We start from the raw sequence: 26,114 nt of genomic DNA on the forward strand, positions 1-26,114 counted from the left end.
CATCAGTGACGATAAACTCCTCTGCTTGGAGAGGAACCACTGCTGCCCAATCTGAGCAGGGGCCCGAGAACAGTTCCTGGGAGTCTGCCCGCTCCTGAGCATGTGTCATTGTAGTGGAGTGAGGAGGCTGGGAGGAAGGAGGAGAATCAGCCAGAGGATTTGGATTTGCAGCACTGGACGGCGCAGAACTGTGGGTGGATGATAGCTTGCTCGAAGCACTTTCTGCCATCCACGACAGGACCTGCTCACGCTACTCATTTTCTAATAAAGGTCTCCCGCGTGGACCCATTAATTGGGCGATGAATGTGGGGACGCCAGAAACGTGCCTCTCTCCTAATCGCGCAGCAGTCGGCTGCGATACACCTTGATCAGGAGCTCGCCCTGTGCCCACACCCTCACTTTGGCCTATGCGTCCTCGTCCACGTCCTCTAGGCTTACCCCTACCCCTCAGCATGCTGTATTACCAGTGATTTCCCAGGCAGCAAATAAATTGGCGCAAGCCTGCAGGACAAAAACAATTTTTCCCTTTTGGGGAAACGGAGGGCCCACTGACTATATTCAATCAGATAAGATGTGTTGCACAGAAATGCAGTTATATGAAGTGCAGCAGAGCGGAGACTTTTCACAGGCAGCAAATAAATTGGCGCAAGCCTGCAGGACAAATACAATTTTTCCCTTTTGGGGAAACGGAGGGCCCACTGACTATATTCAATCAGATAAGATATGTGTTGCACAGAAATGCAGTTATATGAAGTGCAGCAGAGCGGAGACTTTTCACAGGCAGCAAATAAATTGGCGCAAGCCTGCAGGACAAATACAATTTTTCCCTTTTTGGGAAACGGAGGGCCCACTGACTATATTCAATCAATAATATATGTCTTCTGGCCCTGCCTACACAATTCTCTCCCTATAGTATTACTGCAAGGTGCAATGCTCTGCAGACAGCCGATTTTGAAAAGAAAAAAATATGCAACACTGCTAACAGCAGCCTGCACAGTACTGCACACGGATAGATGTGGCCCTAAGAAGGACCGTTGGGGTTCTTGAAGCCTACACTCACTCCTAACACTCTCCCTACCTAACCACCACTTCTGTCCCTGGACTATTACTGCAAGGCGCAATGCTCTGCAGACTGCCGATTTTGAAAAAAAAAAAAAATGTGCAACACTGCTAACAGCACCCTCCACAGTACTGCACACGGATAGATGTGGCCCTGGGGAGGACCGTTGGGGTTCTTGAAGCCTACACTCACTCCTAACACTCTCCCTACAGCAGCACCAGCAGCAGCACTTTCCCTCAGCTAACTCACAAGACATCTGAGGCGAGCCGCGGGAGGGGCCGACTTTTATACTCGGGTGACATCTGATCTCCCCAGCCACTCACAGCAGGGGGGTAGTATAGGGCTTGAACGTCACAGGGGGAAGTTGTAATGCCTTCCCTGTCTTTCAATTGGCCAGAAAAGCGCGCTAACGTCTCAGAGAGGAAACTGAAAGTAACCCGAACACCGCGTGGTGCTCGTTAAGAGTAACGAGCATCCCGAACACCCTAATATTTGCACGAATATCAAGCTCGGACGAGTACGTTCGCTCATCTCTAGTCTAAACCTGTCCATATACACAAGTTTTTAATCACAAAGGATCCCACAGAATTTAATGTACATGGTGGTTTTCTGACTGTCGACTAGTAGTGGCTCTCCTCCTTCTCCTACTGAAATAAATCTGAACACTTAATTGAGCCAAATATGGATATTTACAAGAATGTCGGGAGAGATGGTGTCAACCTGACAGTTATATCATGTGTATGGCCGGCTTAAAGGGGTTGGCTGGCATTTTTACTATCGATGACCTATCCTCAGGACAGGTCATCAAGTGTATATCAGCTGGGGTCCACCACTCAATATCCCTACCAATCAGCCGTTCACCTGGTTAGCTGTTATGGCTGCTGCCAGCACTGTCCACACTGGTTGGTACTGCAGGCACAGCTCCTACTGACCTCAATGGGAGCTGTGCCCATAGTACTAAGCTGGGCCACTGCAATGTTGACAGCGCTATCTGCTTCCTGTGCTAATAGTGTGGATATTAGCCTAGCAAACAGCTGATCCTTAGTAGTGGACCTCTGCTGATCAACTGATGATCTACTATATGCTGAGGATAGGTCATTAATAGTAAAAGTCCCACACAACCCCTTTGTCATCTCAAGTGCTAATGCCACCAGCACCAGTCGAGCCTTCATCTAATCATGAACCGTTATCCAGTTTTGAAACAAACCATTGCTGTTGTGCAAACCTGTCACCACAAAGGGTCCAACACCGCCGTGAAGCTAATGCAGCTTACATGACACAGCGACAAGCCATGATTTCACCTCAGCCACTAGCTGAAGGTTGTAAATCTTGTGCAGCAGATATGCGAAAGCTACGAGCGAACATGTCTTCTCAGTGAACTGCTGAAGTTCATAAATCACGTGCAGCTCAAATGCGAAAGCAACGTAGCAGAGCTGTGTGTGTGTGTGTGTGTGTGTGTGTGACGTGCATGTAGCAGGGCTGTGTGGCACATTGCACCACCAGAAACACTGGTACTGTAATTTCCAAATAACTACTAGTCAAAGTGCTAACGACCACTTATCGGAGTCCGTGTGAGTTACATGCTCTGCATATAGGTGTATAAAAGATGCCATCATTCGGCAAATGAGCACTTTCTTGTTTGACGATTGAGTGCTGGAACCTTTACACAGAGCAATGATCGGACTAATGAGTGTTCCAGAATACTGGCCTGTGTAAAAGGCCCTTAAGGGAGACCATCAATATCTTATTCCAGAAGGCACCTAAAAATCTTGAACATACGGTATCTTTTAAGTAATATAGATATTGAAAAGGAATTCCCCAAATCCTACAGTCTAGTTTATATATATATATATATATATATATATATATATATATATATATATATATATATATATATATATATATATATATATATATATATATATATATATATAATATTTCTTTCAGTGAGGTTTTCTTCCTATTTCTTTTCCAGGTCTCTAAGGAAAGAGCCCGTATTTAACGATGACCTGGCAGCCTCCATTACATGTGGCACTGTGACTGTAAAACCCAACATCAGAGAATTCACTGAAACCTCTGCAATCTTTGAAGATGGTTCTGTGATGGAGAATATTGATGTAATCATATTTGCTACTGGCTACAGCTATGCTTATCCATTTATGGATGACTCCATTGTCAAAAACGATAAGAATAAGGTTTCACTATATAAAGGAGTCTTCCCCCCTAAATTAGAAAAGCCAACATTGGCAGTCATTGGATTGGTGCAGTCATTAGGAGGGATACCACCAACTTCTGATGTGCAGGCTCGATGGGCCGTTAGAGTTATTAATGGTATGTATGAAGAAATAACTTTATAGTGTGGTGTACTTCAAACAACAAAAGCTATCCCTATAAAAGGTCATTGCAGAATATATTTCAAAGTTTGATTACATGCATAACCGTAATCGGTGTTTTGTCCCATAATCTTTCAATATCAAGAGGTATCGGCAATCCCATTCCGTGACTTTTTGTATTTGCATGTCAAAGAGGGCCATCATCTGCTTGGAACCCATTGGTGAGCAAGAACAAAATGACCCTAAGTACTGTATAAGTGGCTTCTCTTGTAGTGAACTCAACCTATTGTGCAGTGATGTTACATCTACTGCAAGGGAAATGCATGGCTGGATGTAACATCCCGAGAGATAACTGCTTGATTGATGGTTTTGAGAAGCTGGAACTGCATCTACTAGTTGATCACCAGGACACTTGAATTTTGAAAAGGGGTTTTCTTCTTGTAGATATGCGAAAGCTACGAGCGAACATGTCTCCTCAGCAAGTTGCTGAAGTTCGTAAATCACGTGCAGCTCATATGCGAAAGCAACGTAGCAGAGCTGTGTGTGTCTGACGTGCATGTAGCAGGGCTACTCCATTAAGCGTTGCAGCCATGTCATGGAGAAGATAAAATATGCAAAAAGAATAATGTTCCCGCACAGTAGGATAGGTTTACTGGGTGCAGTAATGCAAGAGTGTCCCGAATCTCTTTAAGTTGGTATTCATACATTACGGAATGAGCTTCACCCAATACTGGCATTCCATTCTTCAGTTTTTAGTGAATACATTCTGCAGCATATGAATCATGGAAAAGATAGTTCTGATGTCAACTAACCTTTTTGAACACAAATTTTTAGTAAAAATTGCTATTGGCAGCAGTTGAAAAAACAACTTTTATGAGTGTGATAATATATTGTTGCACCGAAATGCTCATTCATATATGGAAGAGAAATCTTCTAACGAGCAACTACGGCCACAGCCCGAATGCTTGGACTTGGTTAAACAGTTTAGTAAAAGGTCTTGTCTAATGATTAATTATTTCTGCTAGACCATGTAAAATATTAAAGGGATTTTCCAAGTTAAACAAAAGTGTGTCAGAGGGCATCAAATGTTAAAAAAACAATAAACAAAATTACCTCACCTCTCCGTTCCAGCATTGCCGGCGACACCCTCACCGCTGGTCTTTGTCTACATACTGCAGCCAATCACAGATCTCAGGGGTGTATAGTGATTGAGTGCTGCAGTCAGGTGTGTATGTAGACAAGTCACTGCTGATGTTTTTGTAAACAAAGACCAGTGGCGAGGATATGTGCAGTGGGAATGGAGTAGTCAGTATACCTTTTTTTTTATTTTTTTATTTTAACCTTTTCACGTCCTCTGCCACATTGTTGAATAACTCAAAAAAAACTTTAAGTGCTGACGAAAACCTATTTTGTAGCATGCTGTATTTTTGAGGATTTCTTACAGATTTTGATTCCGAGTTTAGTAACACTAAGGGTGGATTCAGACAAACAGGGTTTTATCCCCTTATGTGGCTGTGATAAAAAAAAAAATAACAAATAGAAAAAAAACACTGATTTCAATAGGAAGATTCTTGCTCGTTAATTTTACAGACAAGAAAAAATAGGACCTGCCCTATCTTTCCTGCCCATAGTGGATACTATGTGTAGGAAAAAAATCGGGCGGCACCAATCTTTCTGTGGTTATTAAACTCCTGCGCTCTGGCATTTGAAAAGCTGGCGAAGGGGAAGGGATTCCCCTCGTTCAGACACAAATACGCTCTGTGCCACCGAGCGTAATTGTGACCACGTTTGTCGAAATAAGCCCTTAGGCTTATTCACATATAGATGATTTTTTTCCGTTGGACTTACAGTATCCGCTCATAAATGCAAACCGAATCTGCTGCAACTCCTTCCCAAATGCATGTAAATAGGTTTAAATTTATTCCCCATTCACACAACATGGATTAACCCTTTCCAATCCACTGTCTGACATCTGAAGACATTATGATTTAAGGCTGTACAGCTCCAATGTTGGAAGACGTCCTTCGGGGTTCTGTTGCTGTATCTTGCCAGCTTCTCTGCTGTCAGAGCCTATCCAACGTGTCACCTCATGCAGTACTGGCTTTAGCCAGCAGATAGCGCTGTTGTGTAATGGCTGAAAGAGTAAGCCCCCTAGGAAAACCAGGATACAAACTGGATTGGAAAGGGCTAATGAACGTACCGTAGAGTTTATGATCTTCAGCGTGCACGTTATTCCTATGGATTGCACACTAAAAATTCATGGTGTTCACCAGTTAAGCTTGAATGGTGATAATCTACGTACAAATCCACAAGTTTCAGCTCTGAATGTCACTGAAATCCACAGCAGAATTTTTTTTTTAGTAAATCCTCCACCTATGAACATACCATAAAACACCTGTACGTAAATGGAACCTGTCGCTTCCGAACAGCACCATAAACTAAGTTATGGTGCTGTTTAGGGGGGTGATGGGGAGCCGGGTGATGTGTTTTTTTGTTTGTTTTTGTTTTTTTATTCTCACCCACTCCCCTGTTCCTGTGGTGTCCCGATGATGCTTTTTGAAAATCTGATTCTTTTCAGACTGCTGTGTGCTTACTCTCCCATTAAAATCAAAGAGAGCTGCGCCTGCAACTACATGCGCCAACCACTACATGGGACAGAGGGATCTGCTTCCACTCCGTGTACTGTGTTGTGGCGCTGATAGCAGGCACCAGAACAGCTGATCAGACAGGGTCCTGAGCAATACACCCCAGCCAATCAGCTATTGATGACCTATCCTGAGAATGGGCCATCAATAAAAATAGCTCAGAAAATGTGCTTAATTTAATTTCCATAGTTCATTGACTTTGTGGGAAGAAAAATTACTTCCAAGCCAAAATGGGGATTATGATGAATATTGTAATTTTTTGTTATTATATAATTTCAGGAACTTGCAAATTGCCTTCAAAAGAAATAATGATTGATGAACTGAATGAAGAGGAGGGAGATAAAAAGAACTGGTAGGCTGCTTTATATTAATTTGTTGGGCCTACTGTAAAAAGAACTGTGATGTTCACTGACACTTTGTTACTCATAGTAGTAACATTGCTTTTTATAATTCTCCTGTCTTCCGCAACCTTACCTATAAGTACAAGGAATATAGCAGCACATCTTAAACAGAAGGGATATACAGTGCTGACCATAGAAGACATTGTTGTACTGTCAGGCTGTCAACTTAGGACCGATAGACTTGGAATTCTACATCATTCTCTCTTTTTTTACACATTGCAGGTTTGGTCGCAGTGAGACACTATCCACTGATTTTGTCACTTACATGGATGAATTAAGTTCTTTTATTGGATGCAAGCCCAATCTTTCACGTCTCAGCCTTACAGATCCAAAATTGGCATGGGAAGTATTCTTTGGGCCTTGTAGCCCATATCAGTTTCGTCTCCATGGACCAGGAAAATGGGATGGATCCCGGAAGGCTATATTAAACCAGTGGAATAGAACCATTGCCGCAATGAGAATGAGGGTCGTCCCGGCTCATCAGGAATCCTCTTCGATAGCTACTTTAGTCAAGATTCTAGTTTTGCCCTTGCTCCTTCTTGCTTTGTTTTTAGCATGGGCTTAACTTCGTTGGCCCTACTGTTATAACAGTGCTTATATTTAACCACTTCCCGACCACAAGTTTTCCCTCCCTTCATTACCAAGCATGGCCACCTGGACATTTAGTCTCTGGACAGTCAGAAACTGGTTTCTCTTTATATTTTGCTCTACCGTGAGATATGAAATATTTTTTACATCAATAGGTGCTGATCATTTTATCCTTTAGGGCGCCTTCACACGGGTGATCAAATTGTGTGATTTTCATGCAATGTAAGTGAAAACGCAGAATTATGAAACCAATGATTTTCAATGGTTACCTTCACAATTGCGATGTTTTCACTCATGCAATGTTGCGGGATTAAAAAATCGTGGCATGCCCTATCTCCCAAGTTTCCCTATGGAGCCTCTTTTTTATTGAATCGCAAAGCACGAACTTGCGATTTTTGTGCAATGCGATCCATTTTTAACAGTAGAATGTCCTATCGACTTTCACACTAAACATATCGCCGCATAATTGACGAAAAAAAAGTGTGAAAAAATCATAAGTGGCACCGATGCTTTTTTGAGAGAAAAAAACGCTCAGACGCACAAAAAATTGCAGGAAAAAGTCATGACTTTTGCGTGGCGATATCACAATCGCCAGTGTGAAGGAGCCCTAAATTTTACATTTTTATCAATAAGTATTTAATTGCATTTTTAACATGAAATATAACATGTAAATTACATATTACAAATTTACCCAGTGCATACGGTGTACAATACACAGTTTATAGTCTGCAACTGTAGTATAGACAATCAAGTAAGTCAACATGTGGTTCACATTCCAGCATATAATGGGACCTGGGTATGGTGACGGCTGGCTAATAGAGATGAGCGTGCATACTCACTAAGGCAAACTAGTCGAGCGAGTAGTGCCATATGCGAGTACCTGCCCGCTCGTTTCTAAAGATTCGGGTGCCGGCGGGGGAGAGCGATGAGTTGTGGCGGTGAGCAGGGGGGAGCGGGGGGGGGGGAGGGGAGAGTGAGAGAGAGATCTCCCCTCCGTTCCTCCCCCCGCTCTTTAGAGACGAGCGGGCAGGTACTCGAGTAAGGCACTACTTGTTCGAGTAGTCTGCCTTAGCGAGTATGCTTGCTCATCTCTACTGGCTAACTTGTTTGAATCCGAACCTGCACATATCCAAGTGAATGTGAGAGTATACTTTCGCTCGGCATGCATATAATGGGTTGTTTTGGTCCCATCAATTACCTTGCGCAGATCGGGGGCTAGCATGGGCAAAGTTTAACAGGACAATACTATTGGAGAAGAGAGAAAAGGAAAAAGGAGCAACAAGTAATACGGACTCTAAGAAATTGTACATTTTTGTTAGCAATTAATATTTTATTAGAATCTTGTATGTATGCTTGTTTACATCCTAGAAAGAAGGTTCCGCACTCAGGACCTTCCATAAGGGCTCCTGCACACTGGCAAGAGCGATATCCTGCCGTGATTCACGGCCAGACATCGCCCTCGGAATGCTTCTGAAAAGCCCTGGATGTGAGACGCTTGAAACCGCCTCGCATCACAGCAGGGCTGAAGGAATCTCCAGCCGTAGCTGTCACAGCCGTGGCAGGAGATAGCGATCTTCTCCCATATCACAGCTTTGGCAGGGGATAGTGATGGTCTCCCATTGATTTCAATGCGACCGGTGGTGCTGCCGCCGGCCCCATTGAAGACCATGGGTGATATCACCAAAAGATAGAATATGCTGCGATTCGTTTTCTAGATCACAACGTGGTGCTATGCAGGAAAACATCACAAATATGAATAAACCCATTCAAAAGAATTAGTTTCATATTTATTCGTCTCGCAATGCACAAATCTCACACGATTTTATCGCCAGTGTGAAGGTGCCCTAAGCCAGACTATAGAGCCACTGACACGATGTTTCTCATTCTGGTTCATTAGCCTAGCCACCTCTTACATTGTTTGGCCATTCACTTAAATGTAATGACACAAGAAGTACACTTATATATAAAAACTGTGTATTGAGACCACTTTGAGATTTTTATTCAAAGTTGCAAAAAATCTGTTTTATGGAAGGAAAATGTATAAAGAATACTAGTAAAAGTTTTTAATGCAGTTAGGACACGTGTATTGTACAGTAAACAAATAAATGTAAACCAATGAAACACTTCCACACCTTGTCGTCAATGCATGTAGCACAGGTTGCAGTATTCTTTGTATCTCGGCCATGTACCTAGTCTTATAACTTATATATAACAGACAAACTAATTATCTACATTTTTTTCCGCAGTCTTTTTACTGCACCAGAATTTTGGTGCTTGACAGAAGTTTGGGGGTCCATAAGATTTGTTGTTGTGTTTACAATTTAACCAGACAAAATGGTGTACATGCTGCGCTATTTTTTCCCCCAAGTAATTTAAAGGAATCTGCAATGGAGGCTCCTAATGGACCCTTCAATGCAAATGTAAATGAGGCATTACTTTACAGTATCCTTTTTTGTTGCCAGCTTTCTTAATTTTTTTTTCTTTAAAAGATGCTTCTTCCTCATAAGGTTACAGCAGGCCGTGCTTAAGCTAACCACACTGGCTGAGCTCTGTTCACTTTAAGGGCTCCTGTACACGGGCGTATTCACGTGTTTGTTTGCATGCAGAAAATGTGTGCATGCAATATACAGAGAATAGAACCCATTGATTTCAATGGGTTCATTCAAATCTCCCTCTTTTTGCATGCACCAAAAAAACGTGAATTTGCATGCAATACATAAACTGGGCAATACTCAGCGCAATGTCATTGGAAAAAGAATCCATCTGGATCTCAGTAGGCTAAATAGATCATGGTGTGGTTGTATCCCGTGTTAAAAAAAAAACGAGCCTTGCAGGCTCAGAGTACAGTACGATATGCCGTTGAGCATGCAAAAAAAGCTTAGTTCAGAGCACAAATACTTTACGCTGAGGCGTGCGCAATTGTGCATATGCTCGTGTGAAGGAGCCCTAAATATATTGCTTGCTGCATGTAGAGCTTGTGAACTCTCCTCCTCTGACTCCCTTCTATCCAGGGTGAAAATAGGTGGAAGAAACATCAACAATCTCCGCTATGCAGATGACACAACTCTGCTTGCAGGAACAGAAGCAGGTCTGAAGCAGCTGATATTGAAGATTAAAACTGAACGTGGAAAAATGGGCCTCTACCTGAATTTAAAGAAGAATCAAATTATGATAGCTGCAAAAAATGGCCAAATTCAAATCAAAATAGACAATGAAGCCGTAGAATGTGGGTGAGACTTCATCTTCCCTGACTCAATAAATGACCAGGCTGGAGAATCTATGCCAGAGAGAAAGCATAGGATAGCATTGGGGCGAAGTGTGATGCTAAACATGGACAAAATCTGGATAAGTAGGGATATCAGCATAGCAACTAAACGCAGGATAGTACAAACCACCGTTTTCCCCATAGCCATGTATGGATGTGACAGCTGAACTGCGAAAAATGTTTATAAAAGGCAGATTGATGCTTTGGAGCTGTGGTGCTGGCGAAAGCTGCTGCGCATGCCCTGGAAAGCGAGAGTAATAAGCAGAGTAGTCCTGAATCGTATAAGACCCGATATATCAGTGGAGGGCAAGATGGTCAGGCTCAGGCTCACGGATTTGGCCATGTAATGTGAGCAGAGTTGCTAGAAATATCTATAATGCTTTGATAGATCAGTGGCAAAAGAAGACCCGGCCGCCAAAGAACACGATGGCCGATACTGTCAAAGCTGATAATGGCATGGATATCACACAGCTGAATGAAGCAGTGCAAATGTAGTGTTCCAGAATGTCATCCTGGTTCCATCCATAATTGTCACACATGTATCGTCTTATGTGGATGCATAGCTGCAGCGTCTGAAGTGTTAACTGTGCTAAAATCATTGCCTGTCAGCTCTGCTGCTGAATGTATTTATCTTTCTGTGTCATGTGGTACAAGTGAGGTTATAAATGTGAGTGTCTGAGAGCAGGAGAGGAGTTCAGATCTGGGGAGTTCTGGTCGTCTTCTGCTTCTTCTTCAACTGGGGAGCTAACAAAGAGCTGCATGGAAGCACTGTCAGCCTCCATGTTGGAGAAGATGGAAGGGGAAGAACGACATCCCATAGCGCATTGAGTGTGGATGTAGAGGAGTGAGTCTGCCCAGAGAGAGAGAGCACACCAAACACAAATTGCTACTTAAACAGGCACCCGTTCACACTACAGGCATTCCTTTTTTTTTTTCCTGTGCGGCCGTCCGCTCATAGGATCACCACACAAAGGTATGGGATTGTTACATCCATGTGGAGAATGTGCAGGGTGCTTCTAGTTTAAGCCTTATACTAAGTGTTTTCTTGCCAGAGTGTTTGTGGAGAGGTTCATGCCTTCTTATTTCCTCCGGAGTATATTTTGTGTCCAGGACTGGTGACATATAGATAACGTAGACTATAGGGCCATATTGTTCCTGTGTATTTTTGCCTGCCAACCTCTGACCTTCTGCCTGTAATGTTTTCCAAGTGAATGATACCTGTAATTACCTGTTCCGGGTTCATACAAGTAAAGTTTGCCGGGTCTCAACTGTTCCGGAGGACCCGAGGTACGATACACAAATCTGTGTTTATTATTCCGCCGTATATAATAACGGTGTGGGAATGGTGGCATCACAAACCTGACAAGTACTACCCCCCCTCATCCTGAGGACTACTGTCCCTATCCTCTGCTGCGGTAACTCCCTCTGGGACCAAGAGCTGGTAAATGCCACCATGACAGGTCCATGCACTATACCCTTCCAACTCCAGCCGTATGCGTGGGTAGAGTCATTATTTGCACTAACCCACAGGGTATATTGGCGTTCCTCTCACGGGACGTTCTATATAATATACCGTTACACAAAACCAAAAAACATGGAGGGAGGGAACCTTTCGGGTCGCTGAGGGTCATGAACAGCTAAATGGCTAATAACAATTAGCAGCACCTTACAGCCCTGCATGGCCTTCCTTAAGGGGATGCATCATGCAAGATGGCAGCTCCCTCTTTTCCTCTGGCTCTCTTGTGCTCTGTCAAACTTTGCTGTCTCCAACTGCATTTGATTTCATTGGGCACAGCAGTGCGGAGAAGGGCAAAATAAATATTGCATGCAGTCTTTACAAAGAACAGCCTGCCAAAGACCTGTTCAAAAAAGATGGCCACCCATCAGAATGATAGGCAGCCTTTTCTTTTTGAAGAAGGCCACTGCACATGAACTATAATGTACTTGGAAATCAGCCGCATAAAAATCTGGTCTTCATGGGAAGGAGATCTTGTCAGACGGGGGGTGTTCATGGAAGGCTTTACTGTGTGTGCATTTGTTTTATATACAAAGTGATATACCAGTGTGTTGTGTGATAAAAAAAAGTGTGTGTGTGTATATATATATATATATGTATATATGTTCACATACATACTAGGTGATATACCGATGCATTATATGGTGATTTTATGACTAGCGGTCCTGGAATACACAAAGTGGGCCACAAAAATGAGCCTAGCACCGCACTGTTATGAAAGCTGCCCAAAAGAAAATTTATGTTGCCCATAGCAACCAATCATAGAGCGGCTCTCATTTTACCTCAGTTGTGTAAGAAAGGAAAACTGAACTCTAGCAACCAATCACAGCGCAGCTTTTATTTCACCTCAGCAATATGACAAATAGCAACCAAGCACAACACAGATTTTATTTTACCTCAGCAGTATAAGAAATGGCAACCAATCACAGCACAGCTTTTATTTTACCTCAACAGTATAAGAAATGAAGGCTGCGCTATGATTGGTTGCTATTGGCAACACAAAATTACAGGGACGTCGGTGACTTTTCGATTTTTATTCATGCTAGTGTTCGTCGCCCGGTGCTGAAAAACGCTCTGCAAAATTTCACTCAAATCGGACAAATTTCTGTTGCACTAACCCTGATAGCAGTGTCAGAATTTGGCACAATCAGCATGAATAAATGAACCATTCCTGTCGGTTGTTAAGAGCATCTCAAAACCTTCCATCTAATTTTGCAGCAACTGCAGGAAGGTATCTTGTCTGCATGGGCCAAGATTCATGCTGAACAATGTCAGCACCTAGCAGAATCTATGCCACTATGAATCGCTGCGGTTCTGAGGGCCAAAGAAGGTCCAATGTACTACTGGATGAGTGCCGCCAATCAAGCAGGTATGTAGGAGGAGTGGGGGGTATTCTGAATTGATTTCTGTGACGCTTTATCTGGTTGACCATTAGGGCTCATTATGAGCACTTTCAGCTGATAGCATAGATCTTCGAGCCAATCTTATAAACATGAGGGTGCTGTTACAATTTTATAACAAATTGCTCACATTCATAGTAAGGTGTAAGATAGTAATTAGAGATGAGCGAGCACCCAAATGCTCGGGTCCGCGTTATTCGAGTCGAGCCTTTCATAAAATTCGAGAGCTTTACTCGAGTAACGAACCCCATTGACTACAATGGGAGACTCGAGCATTTTTGTATGTGGAACGCAGGGTCCTGAGCTTTTTTTTTCTTGGTTCGTCTCTCCCCCTCCATGCCAGACCAAACATTTTCAAATGACGTGCGCTGCGTTGTGGCAGGGAGCGGTCAAAACAGGCACGTCGCAGCGGGATGGAGCCAAAAGCTGGGGCGGGGTTGAACGCGATTTGATGCGTACTCGATGGTGCTCGTTCGAGTAATGAGCACCATAGAGTACGCTAATACTCGAACGAGCATCAAGCTCGCCAGCGTATGTTCGCTCAACTCTAATAGTAATAGATCCAGGCATTCAATAAAAATCTTATTTAGGTGTTTCTGGTATTTTTATAAAATGTTGAGTTCTGGATATAACTTGGTGCTCTTGCGCTTCAAGCACTACAGGCCATCTATACGATTAAGGGCGCATTCAGATGACCGTATATCGGCCACGTATTTACTCCAGCTAATATACGGCATCCCTCTCTGCAAGGGGAGGAGGCTGGAAGAGACGGGAGCAGTCCACTGAGCTCCCGCCCCCTCTCTGCCTCCTCTCCGCCCCTAGGCAATATTTGCAATGGGAGGGGGCGGAGCCAACTCCCAGAACATAGCTCCACGTCCTCTTATTGCAAATAGTGCCGAGGGGCGGAGAGGGGGTGGTATCTCAGTGCGCTGCTCCCTGCTCTTTCAGCCTCCTCCCTCTGAAGAGAGGGACGTCGTATATTGGCCAGCTTGAATACCCGGCCGATATACGTTCGTCTGAATAAGCCCTAAAGGAGTTGTCTGGAAGCTAAACAAGTTTTTGACGATAGATCCACATCTGTGAAAACTAGTGGTACTTACCTGTGCTCAGCCTCAATGCAGCCCCACGATCCTCCTGGTATTTGGAAATCACTTAACTGCTGCATCCAATTAGAGCCCCCAGTGGTCAGGTGCCATTCTCTTGCCTTCATCATAGCAGTAATACCAGGAGAACAGCACCTGACTGCTATAGCCTGTTACTGACTAGTGGTTAGGTGATCTCCTTTCCCAAACAAACATCGGGAGGACTGTGGGGCTGGATCGCTGGAGCCGAGGACAGATAAGTACCGCTAGTTTTAATGCTTTCACAGATGTGGTTGTATGGTTAAAAACTGTTTAGCACCCAGGCAATGTTCTTATTGTCTGCCCCAGCTGCTAAGGACAAGGTGCAACTGAACCTGAAATCTGTTGAGTTATCCCATTTCATGACATGACATACATTTTAACCCCTTTGTGAGTGCGGGTACGCCTTATCGGTGGCCAATGTATGAAGTGAGATCGTGGGCCAACTGTTTCTTACAGTCGACACCCAGCGGCAACAGACCTGATAAGCTGCAATGCTCCTTGGGGCTGTTAACCCTTTAAATGCCGCTGTCAAGTCTGACAGCGGCATTTAAATCCCACCATATGGCTATGGCATTACATCATACTGCAGGAGCAATCAAAGCATCACAAGACCAAAAAAGGTAAAGACTGAAAACAAAGTTTTACTAATTATTTAAAAAATATTTAAAAAAAAAAAACACCTTTTGTCATATTTAAAATAAAAGAATCTAAAATCATAAAACAAAAATACATATTTGGTATTGCTGCGTCCATAAAAGTCCAATCTATCAAAATAATGCATTACTTACCACGCACGGTAAATGTTGTCCAGAAATGCGCATTTTTTTTGTCACCCTGTCTCCAAGAAAAAAATGCATTAAAAAGCGATCAAAAAGTTGTATTTATTCCAAAATGGTACCACTGCAAACTACAGGATATACCAGAAAAAATGAGCCCTCGCACAACTATGTCAGTGAAAATTTAAGATATTGAGCACAGAAAATAATTTTTAAAAATGTAATTTATTTGAAAAAAAATAAAAGTAGTACAGCAAAAAATTAAAAAAAAAATTGAAGTTTGGTATCTTGGTAATCGTACTGACCCATAGAATAAAGATATCATGTCATTTTTGTTGCAGTTTGAGTGCCGTAGAAACATATAGTACCATTGAAAAATACAACTAGTCCTGCAAAAAAACAAGCCCTCATACAGCTACACTGATGGATAAAGAAAGTGTAGTTACAATTTTTTAAAGGGGGGGGGAAAGAGAATGAAAAAAGCTTGGTCACTAGGGGGTTAAGCTGCAGCCAGTCTTTTTATGAAAGATGATGTAGTTTAGCTACATCTACATACAATATACTTCCATCAGAACAATAGACCATGGGAATAGATGCTACATTTTATATATATATATATATATATATATATCTTCAACAAAAATCACTTTTTTTTGTAGATTGAAGTATCAAAGGGGACGCATCACGTCCCCACAGCGCTGTAAACTAACTTATGGTGCTGTTAGGGGATGTGACAAGTTGCCAGGCAATGTATTTCTTATACTCCCCAGCTCCCATGATCCAGCATTGTCACCCCATGAAATTGGTGTGTGGCGTGAAAAAAAAACACTTTTCAAAGTCCTGTTAGTGTGCTCTCCCATACAAGTCTATGGGAGAGGGCACACATGGGACTCTGAAAAGAGGCAGATTTTCATGCTGTGCGCCATCTTCAGGGAGTGACAGCGCTGGATCGTGGAAGCTGGCAAGTATAAAAAAAACATTACCCGCCAACCTGTGATGTCCCCTAACAGCATCACAAACTTGGCACTGTGAAGACATGACCGGCTCCCTCTAAGCGAATACAAGGTGATGGAATGCAATGAGTGAGATCTTGATAAATCCAGTAGTTCATAAACACAAATGAAAAATGTTAGTGGTTATAAGCTAATACTTCAGAGTGACCAACAATGGGAACTATTCAGAAGTATTGACTGTTCTTTTTCAAGATCTCCGATCACTAGTTAAAATATTTGCCAAGCTGTAGTAATGCCAACTGTTCATATGATGAATACCTCCCACTAATCTTATAACAAAGAGCTATGGCAATTACTAGGGATGATTGGATTGAAACTTTATTAGACCATATTTTCTATTTAAACAGCTGAGCAGTTTTAGATTAAAATTGTTTAATATTGGAATAAAAGTTAATTAAAATAAAGGGGTGCTCCTGGACTTTTACCATTGTTGACCCAATCGAAGAATAGGCCATCAAAAGTTGATTGGAGTTCTGCTGACCAGCTGATTCCCACTGTCAGAATGGACAGCGCTGGAATCACATAGCACTGTCAATATAAAAGCAGCAATCCAGTTTGGTACTGCAAGCACAACTGCTATTGAATACAATGGGAGCCATGCCTGCAGTACCAGACTGGGCTGCTGCAATGTTGACAGTGCTATATGCTTATACCAATGCCCATATGAACGGCGGACCTCCCCGATCAACTATGCTATGCTGAGGATCGGTCATCCATAGGTAAGTCTCGAAGAACCCCTGCAATGATGACTATTTTTGATCAGAAACAGAATGCAATAATTCTTCAAACTTCTTTTAGGTACAAGTTTAAAAAAAAAAAACTCTAAAAGGTTTTACAGAATCCTACAACAACTGCTATTACCAACCCACAGAGGACAACTAAGTGTCTAATCACTGAATTAGAGTCTGCAGATTTCTGAACAACACGGGTCCTGGCTGGGTTTATGGTTCGGCTGCATTGGTTCAGGATTGCATCCCTTGCCCCACTCCACTTGCCAGGACCTGTTAGCCGATACTGGTATGGTGTGCATGGACCAAAGAAAACCTTCAGTGCTAGTTTAGGATCCGTGATTAAAAGACGTATAATATTGGGGCGAATGCCAATCTCCACAGCTACTTCATCCATGTACTCAATAAAGTACGTTTGTAAAGTCTGATTTCTGCCCTCTCCAAACCTGTGGAAACATAATTGGAATAGGATATATATCCTGGTGGACTACAACAAAGCACAATGCATTATGTGTATGTTATTTCTAGAATACAGAAGGCCTAGTCTCAACTTTAAGCTTCCAGGGCCTCAAAACAAAAATCTCCCATCTACCGTACCATGTGCCTTTAATACTTGTGTCATCTTATGTAGCTGAGGGTTCACAGGAGGCCAGGTATGACAGCTTCCTCTGCCTCTATAGCTGCACCCCTTTTTTTCCAAGAAAGAGAAGTTTATCCCTAGTTTTTGCTCTTTCTAGGGTCATGTTCACATGTGCTGAATTATATCTATCATGGAATGATTTGAAAGCAATAGCCAAATGTGTCCGTACCACATTATTCTTTCATGTTAGAACTTTAGCAGGACATCCAGTTATTAATATGGTTAAAAAACTGGAACTAATTGGACTCCAAACATATTTTATATTATGCTGCTAACTAAATCAACTCAATAGTTGACTACATAATCTATTGCACATTTGTTCTGTTAGTTAGAAAGTATTCCTACTATATGGTGCCAAATAACCGTGCTCGCCTGTTTCCTGTTTGCTTGCTAGACTCTAATTTGAGAATGAAATCTATTCATCTAATTTCCCTTTTCCAGAATGGAAACAATAGCTCTTCCAATAAAAACATATCACTAGTCGTGTGAGGAACTTCAATGTTTTCTATGAAGGCCCGGGAAAGGGTAGCAGGACAGGCAGTACAGCTGCATTGCATACCTGGGGGGCATCACAACCCCCTCCAATGTAATTCATGGTTTGAAAAGCAAAGGTATCCAAAAATATATGCCGAAAGGAAAAAAAAAAACCACCCCTTTGGAAACTTTGTGTCCTTTAAATTCTATGGGCAGATTGAGATATCAATCAAATTAATTGTACGTTCAGTTAAGATCAATTTTCAGTTATTCTATGGATCATCCTCCTCCATACAGATCTATTGATTACTGCATCCTTGAGCTCCCTCAGGCACATGTTGGTATCAAGCCAATGTGTTCTTGGATGGCCTTTCCTCTTAATTTCACCGACCATTCCCAGTCTTCTCAAGAAAATTGCTGCACGTAACATGGCAAAAGTTAGTTACGCTTGGTGATCTTGGCTTCTAGCCGACAGTACTCCACAATGTAGACTTCAAGGTTGTTCTACACACTCAATGAGCTAAAGTATTATGTGCAGTCACTGTATGTTGTTGGATGATACATTTGTATGTTACCGGGATGGTCTTAACAGAGATAACCCCTTTTAAAATGCAGCGGCGGGGCCAATAAGCTCATCCCAGGTCATGCTCTTAGCACCCTTGCAAGCAGCTGATTTTGGCCTGGGGATGCTGTAGTCAGCCAGGAGTTTATATAAATGGCCATTATGTCATAATACATTTTCTCGGTTGTGGCTGCTGCAGGTGAAACAACAATCCAAGAAATACATGGACAGCTCGAGTCCACCAGTATGGGAGCCGTTTGTTCAGAGTGACACTCCATTCTGCCCCATAGGGGGCAATCCTGAGTAGGTGTTGCAGCTGTAATATGTAGATGCCAAGGCTTGCCTCTGTATGGTGCATTGGTGATAGTGTCACAAACTGTTGGATTTGCAAACTACGGTATGTACTGCTATCTCCTGAAACCTGAATCATATCAGTACTTTGTCATTGACTTGACAGGTTTCCTATAGAACTACCAACAGAATAATTTAAGATAGAACCTCACCGCTTTATGTTGTATTCTGCTTTATTCCTAAAGTGGGCTTCCATTTTTGCTGCTGAAGGTAACTGTGAAGCCCCTGTAATTGCAAAATGACATGCTGTAAACTAAAGAGAATCTGTTAAATTCATCTATGTAATCATGTAAAGTTGTGTACTCTGTAGTTGAAGTGTTATTGTAATTTTGCTCATGCATTTGATACAGCTTAACATAAAAGAAGAGTACATAAATTAGAGTATTCTGACCCAATTAACCCCCGTGCATTTGTTTTCAGGCAACAAAACATTTCATAAAGGAAAATGTAAGAAACATGGATATTCATTTTTGGCAAGCAAACACATACTGGGGGAGATTTATTAAGATTGGTATTTCATATGCCAGTCTTAGGCCCAAAGAACACGCGGGCGGATCTGATGAGCAGAAGATCCTCAAATCAAGCCACTCCTAGGGAAGCATGGGCACCCGCACATAAATTAAAGAATGCAGATTTGTTTTGCGGACCTTTTGGTCCAGAAAGCAAATCGCAACATGCTCCATTTCAGTTCAGGTCCTGCAGGGAGAGCTTCCATTGAAGTCAATGGAAGCCGTCTGACCTGCGGCCCGTCTGCAATTCAATTGCGAGAGAAGGAGTTTAAAATAAAAAAACTCCACTGTGCATGTGCAATGGCACGCTGGTCAGCGCATCCACAGTGAAGAAAATAGAAGACCCGGACGGGTAAGCAGTGTCCTCGGCCACGGTTGGCTTTCACTGCGGGCTGCCACATGCGAAATCCGATCCACCTGTGGATTCAAGGCCTTAAGCTGAAGTCTGGAAGAAAATGCACCATATATATCAAGAGGAGCATCTTGGGTTGTCTTTAAAAGGCTTCTCACCAGGTTCATGCTGACAGTTGTTCAGGCAGCATGTACCCAAGACAGGAAAACCCATTGTCCAGGTGTATGTTTAATTTTGAAATGCCGCAGTGCTTCAGAATAAGCACACTTTGAAGTTTGACTAAGCTCTGAGTCGTGGAGGCGGGCCGCCCCCCATCTGTCCACCCGCGGCATGCAGAGTCACAACTTTCTGCCTATAAACAAATAGGAGAGGGAGAGGCCGGTACGGCCGGCTTCGCGACTCAGAGCTCAGCTCAGAGTCAAATTTCAAAGTGAGTTTATTCTAAAATGATGCAGCTTGTCCCCCTTGCCCTAAACTATATAAAATTAACACACTCGCCATGGCACCCTATTGCTGCTTCGGCATCTTACAGGTAGCATCTTGTAAACCTGTCACTTGGCCTTCTAACGTAGAAGCCCTGGGGCTTATTTATAGGACGTCATGGATGGCATACTTGTCTGGCCTCCTAGTAGCTGCAGTGGTCATATGAGTAAACAATCCACGTGATCACTTCAGTACTTGTTAACAGAACCCAGAATGCGACGAGCAGCGGCCGGGAAGCAACGTAGCAGCAGAGAGGGTTTTTTTTTTTATATCCAAGTCATCCCATCCACTGCCACTAATGCTTAAAGGGGTTGTCCAAGATGTGTAAAGGGCATCTCAATTGGTTCCCAATGGTGTGAGATAAAGAAGTTGATACTCCTCATTCGTCACTCTCTGGTGGCTACGAGTCTCAGCTGTAATTCTTGTTTATAGGCTGCAGACAGCCTGAGATGTCCCATAAACCTGTTGCTGCAGCTAATAGCAGAACTCAAAGCTTATTGCTGATGCTGCTGTAGTACCCCAGAGTTGAGTACTCCAGTGCTTGCTGTGCCGACTATATCCTTACAATCAGGTCTTAAGGTGATCTTTAATAAGTGTAAAAGAAGTTATGACATTGTATATATTTTATTGTTATGGCAATATTCTCCAGCCTCTGGTGTTTACAGGTCACCTAGCAACAGTCAGGGGCATGTTTAGCCAGGCTTAGCAAAGAGTAGATAGCCTGGCATTGGTAGTTTAGATCTCCATCATAGGTTGAGCTAGCTTGGCAGTATAAAAAGGAAAGTGGGCAGAGTCAGGTCAATCTTCCAAGTGGAGAGCTAAGGTTCAGCTCGAGAGAGGCCAGGGAGGAACAAGGAGAAAGCCAGTGCAGTGGGAAATTGAACATCTGAAGTGAGTACTCAAGAGCAAGAACGTTTCAGTAACAGAGGAAAGAGATAAGAGGAGAGTAGAAGGAGATCTAAGTCAGCCATTCCTAGGCACCAAGCAGAAAAGAAAACATGTCAGTCAGAGTCAGGCCCAGCCAGGGAACAGAGCTAAAATGCAATGCACAGAGAATAAATGCATTTCCCTGTATCACGTCCCTGAGGATCTGGAGAAGTAATTAATGACTGTAGCTGTAACTGTTGTTACTAAAGTCTCTATGAAACAAGTTGGGTTTATCTCTCATCTGCTCTGGAAGAATAAAATGGTTTTGGTTTACTGTACGGCCCGACTACTGGAGTCACTTGCCACCATCTATTACATCGTTAACATCTGCACTGAGGTACCACACTAAGCACTCCAGGCAAGACAGAGGTTATTCCCCCATTTTTGTTTAGTTCTCCACTCTTTTTTTTTTATATCTATTATTTTGTTTGGCGTGCGTCCCTAGCCATACACGGACTGGCAGCATGAGAAAATAACATCTTCCCTAAACCAACTCCACTGTAGCGCCCCACTGGGGTATCACCATCTTACCCTGTGGGCAGCATGCAGTTAGAACTGCCAAAATGTGCCACTGTGTAGCACCACGTCCAGACCACATTTACCACCGTGCCAGGAGGAGCAGCAGAGTCATCATGACTACCATCTTAATTTCCCTTGCTGCCTAACCCCTCCTAGCTCTGGCTGCAGTAGCTTGCTTGGAGACGGCTCAGGTTGACTGCAGCCTGTAAAGAGAACCTCAGCATGTAGACCCAGAGCTGCCGATGGTGGACAAGCAGGAAGACATATCAGCTGCTTTACTATTTTACACCATAGGGGACTTGTTGAGATGCACTTTACATAACTCAGACAACCCCTTTAAATACGTGTATATCAGAAAATCCTTTTAATTATTTTATTAAAAGTTCTGACAGCGCGTGATCAGGAGAGCGGGTGAGTATAACATATACAATACCGTAATACATTACCCAACTCCCTATCACCCTCTCGAACAGCACCATAACTTCGTTTATGTTACTTTGGGGGGGTGACAAGGTCCCTTTAAGATTGCCACATGGAATGTTAGTCTTAATTACCTCCTGGGTGTTTTTCCTTACCATTTTTAATACATTAATCTTGAAATGGGTTAGACCGAAACATAGAATGTTTATTATGGGACATATCTAGGATGAGTGCTATATATGACGGCTCCTTCATATGGGTGCTGCAATAGTCGGTCAGATATGCAGCGCAGCCGGAAAAAAACAAACAAAAAAAAATACATGAACGAGAGGCAGCTGTGACCAAGCTATGGCTGCATGCTGCATCTCCCGTTTATGCACCTGTTCAAACGGCGGGGAGTATATGCCGAGCCCCAGATACCGTCGGGCAGGGAGAGAGAGTTTAGCTCTGCTAAACTCCTTCCCCCTCTCCGTCCCTTGCCGGCTATTGGCAAACTGAGAGGACGGGAGCTAGCGTATGAATAAGCCCTCGGTCTGAGAAACTCGGACAGATATTGCACTTGTAAACCTGCAAATTTTTTTCTGTAATTGGGATGTATTTCGCAAGAAAAACGCATTGCATCTCTGTACTTGCAATTTTCACAAATGTGAAAATCACATGCCATTCCAATAAATGAAAATAGAAAATCGCACTGATGTGGAAAGCACATGTACATGCAAGGGCAATGAGATTTAGTTTTTTATCTGTCTTAGGAAATACTGGAATATTCTGTAACAGAATTGCCCAAAAATAGGAAGCGCTGCGATCTTTCATTCTCACACTATTAGGCTGGGTTCACACAGGGCGGATTTTCCGCGGAAATTCCGCACGGAATTTCGCCGCGGCAAATCCGCCTGTAGCCGCTAATCTCGGGGTTAGCCAGCCATGTGGACGAGATTTCTCGGAAATCTCGTCCACACGGGACTGCCAATCCGCTGCGGTAAGTCAGGCAGGAACCGCGGCTGCGGCTTTACAATATGCAGCATGTCTATTTATTTTTTCTTTACGCTGCGGCCGCGCTCTTCTCTTTTTTAAAAAAAAAAACAAAAAAAAACTGATCTTGAGATTATGACAAATATCTTAAATGAGAAGCTATTGAAAAATTAAACAAACCTTTAAAAATCCTGGTAGCCCAGCGGACCTGAAGCTCAGATATTGGCAGGAGAGAACCAAGAGGTTGGACAAGCCCGATAAATGCCAGCGTAGGTTTCTCATGGTGAGGTGGGAATACATTCTTGTACAGGGTAATGAGGTTATCATTCACTCTGGCAATGGAGTCATCAAGAAATGGAAAGGAAATGCTGTATCCGGTTGCAAATATAACTTCATCCAAACCTTCCACTGTAGATCCATCCTCAAACATGACGGAGGATTCAGTAAACATCTTGATGTGCGGCTTTATCCTTATTGCTCCACATAAGATTTGGCTGGGGAAATGGTCATTAACCATCGGCTCTTTTAACAACGACCTGTTTATTCAACATACAATTGAATCTTAGTTATATTGTAATAAAGCCTTACTTGATTGTGTAACATACATGCATAAAGTAGATATTTCACAGTTTCAATATGCCCATTACATGGTAAGATGTAAATATATACGCAGAGTCATTCAAAAAGAAGGAACAGATTGGGAGATTTATTTACAAACTATAAAAGACAGGAACACAATCCGCACATCACTGAAAAGCGGAAGGTTCAGGGTTTTTTTATGACTTACCATCAAGTTCCATTTTGGAAGGGAGTATAACAAGCCAGAAGCAAAGGAAGAATGCCAGGAGCCATATGAAGCCATTTTAATGACTTCCCGGTCTTGTAACTAGAGACGCGTAATGACCACTGCAAGAATCACTGTGTGTAGCTAATTAATTACCCATTACGCTGAGAGAGAAACCTGCTGTTATCTTCAAGACCTGAAATCCCTTTCAAGCAGAGCTTCTATCAAACAGTCAGTAAAGTTGCAGAATTACCAGCTGCAGAGACAAGACATCCTTCAGACAAGAGAGCACTAGATTTTTTAGCTTATGTGTCAGGTTGGCAAATTACTGTTAGTCAAATGATGGGGGTCGTTGTCAGTCATAGTCAGTTCTCTCTCTACAGCTCCCCATTATCTCAGGTGTTGTCTCCCCAGGGCTTGGTTAAACCAGTAACACTTGCATATACACATTTTAATATTCCTGCAGACTGCCACATTCCAAAAGTAAATGGTGTGCTTGCAGTTTACTTACACACGTGTGTGTTAGTCTTTCTTCACTACCAAAAGCTTTTAAATCAGCACATTCAGCTAATTCCATTAGTCGTCCATATCCAGTTGTTCAGCTTCATCTGTGCGCAAGATTACATAGAGCACGCTGCACTCATCGCCACCGTGACACTGTTCCTCAGCCACCTCTTAAAAACCACTCAGAGACTGCAGGTGTTACGTTGTGCTGTTGGGACCAGTAGTACTAAGGTTTCAATCCCCTGGGTCTTTGCTCACATATAAACCCAGCTCTGTCAGTGTTTGTCTGGTGTTCAGGGGGAGTAGTCATGCTACTTCAACTTGCTGTGTGATCTGTGCTCGGTCCCGTCCTGTTGCAGCCTGCTGGGTGATCTGTGCTCGGTCCCGTCCTGTTGCAGCCTGCTGGGTGATTTGTGCTCGGTCCCGTCCTGTTGCAGCCTGCTGGGTGATCTGTGCTCGGCCCCATCCTGTTGCAGCCTGCTGGGTGATCTTTGCTCTGTCCCATCCTGTTGCAGCCTGCTGGGTGATCTGTGCTCGGTCCCGTCCTGTTGCAGTCTGCTGAGTGATCTGTGCTCAATCCAGTCCTGTTGCAGCCTGCTAGGTGATCTGTGCACGGTCCTGTCCTGTTGCAGCCTGCTGGGTGAACTGTGCTCGGTCCCGTCCTGTTGCAGCCTGCTCGGTGATCTGTGCTCGGTCCTGTCCTGTTGCAGCCTGCTCGGTGATCTGTGCTCGGTCCCGTCCTGTTGCAGCTTGCTTTGTGATCTGCGCTCGGTCCCGTCCTGTTGCAGCCTGCTCGGTGATCTGTGCTCGGTCCTGTCCTGTTGCAGCCTGCTCGGTGATCTGTGCTCGGTCCCGTCCTGTTGCAGCTTGCTTTGTGATCTGCGCTCGGTCCCGTCCTGTTGCAGCTTGCTTTGTGATCTGTGCTCAGTCCCGTCCTGTTGCAGCCTGCTCGGTGATCTGTGCTTGGTCCTGTCATGTCGCAGCTTGCTGTGTGATCTGTGCTCGGTCCTGTCCTGTTGCAGCTTGCTGGGTGATCTGTGCTCGGTCCTGTCCTGTTGCAGCCTGCTCGGTGATCTGTGCTCGGTCCCGTCCTGTTGCAGCTTGCTTTGTGATCTGCGCTCGGTCCCGTCCTGTCGCAGCTTGCCGGGTGATCTGTGCTCGGTCCCGTCCTGTCGCAGCTTGCCGGGTGATCTGTGCTCGGTCCCGTCCTGTCGCAGCTTGCCGGGTGATCTGTGCTCGGTCCCGTCCTGTCGCAGCTTGCCGGGTGATCTGTGCTCGGTCCCGTCCTGTCGCAGCTTGCCGGGTGATCTGTGCTCGGTCCCGTCCTGTCGCAGCTTGCCGGGTGATCTGTGCTCGGTCCCGTCCTGTCGCAGCTTGCCGGGTGATCTGTGCTCGATCCCGTCCTGTCGCAGCTTGCCGGGTGATCTGTGCTCGATCCCGTCCTGTCGCAGCTTGCCGCGTGATCTGTGCTCGGTCCCGTCCTGTCGCAGCTTGCCGGGTGATCTGTGCTCGGTCCTGTCCTGTCTCAGCTTGCCGTGTGATCTGTGTCCGGTCCTGTCATGTCGCAGCTTGCTGTGTGATCTGTGTCCGGTGCTGCTGGACTCCTGGTTAGTGTAGGAACTAGCAGTATAGATAGAAGCTGTGAAGTGGCCCGATAGCTTCCACGTTTTGATCAAAATGTAATTGAATACCTGGTATTCATATATAGCCTATCATCTGCTATTAGTGGTTGCATTTTGGCTGTTTGCTGTGTTTTCTGGCTCTGTGT

General features: G+C 43.7%; 2 protein-coding genes across 2 annotated transcripts in view; one reads left to right on the forward strand and one right to left on the reverse strand.

The window, feature by feature from the left end:
• The window catches only part of LOC136621645 (flavin-containing monooxygenase 3-like), a 38,885-nt gene extending 31,706 nt beyond the window's left edge, over positions 1-7,179 (forward strand). The window contains exons 7-9 of the mRNA XM_066597286.1: positions 3,036-3,391; positions 6,318-6,390; positions 6,662-7,179. Coding sequence (XP_066453383.1) covers positions 3,036-3,391; positions 6,318-6,390; positions 6,662-7,004 — 772 coding nt within the window. The 3' untranslated portion in view covers positions 7,005-7,179. The remainder of the gene's footprint in view (positions 1-3,035; positions 3,392-6,317; positions 6,391-6,661) is intronic.
• A 9,297-nt stretch (positions 7,180-16,476) lies between these two features.
• The window catches only part of LOC136621646 (dimethylaniline monooxygenase [N-oxide-forming] 2-like), a 49,095-nt gene continuing 39,457 nt past the window's right edge, over positions 16,477-26,114 (reverse strand). The window contains exons 7-9 of the mRNA XM_066597288.1: positions 23,239-23,594; positions 19,029-19,101; positions 16,477-17,295 (exon numbers count right to left, since the gene is read on the reverse strand). Of these exons, the coding sequence (XP_066453385.1) occupies positions 16,944-17,295; positions 19,029-19,101; positions 23,239-23,594 (781 nt within the window). The 3' untranslated portion in view covers positions 16,477-16,943. The remainder of the gene's footprint in view (positions 17,296-19,028; positions 19,102-23,238; positions 23,595-26,114) is intronic.

This window comes from Eleutherodactylus coqui, chromosome 3 (genome assembly GCF_035609145.1).
Source record: "Eleutherodactylus coqui strain aEleCoq1 chromosome 3, aEleCoq1.hap1, whole genome shotgun sequence".
NCBI lineage: Eukaryota > Metazoa > Chordata > Amphibia > Anura > Eleutherodactylidae > Eleutherodactylus > Eleutherodactylus coqui.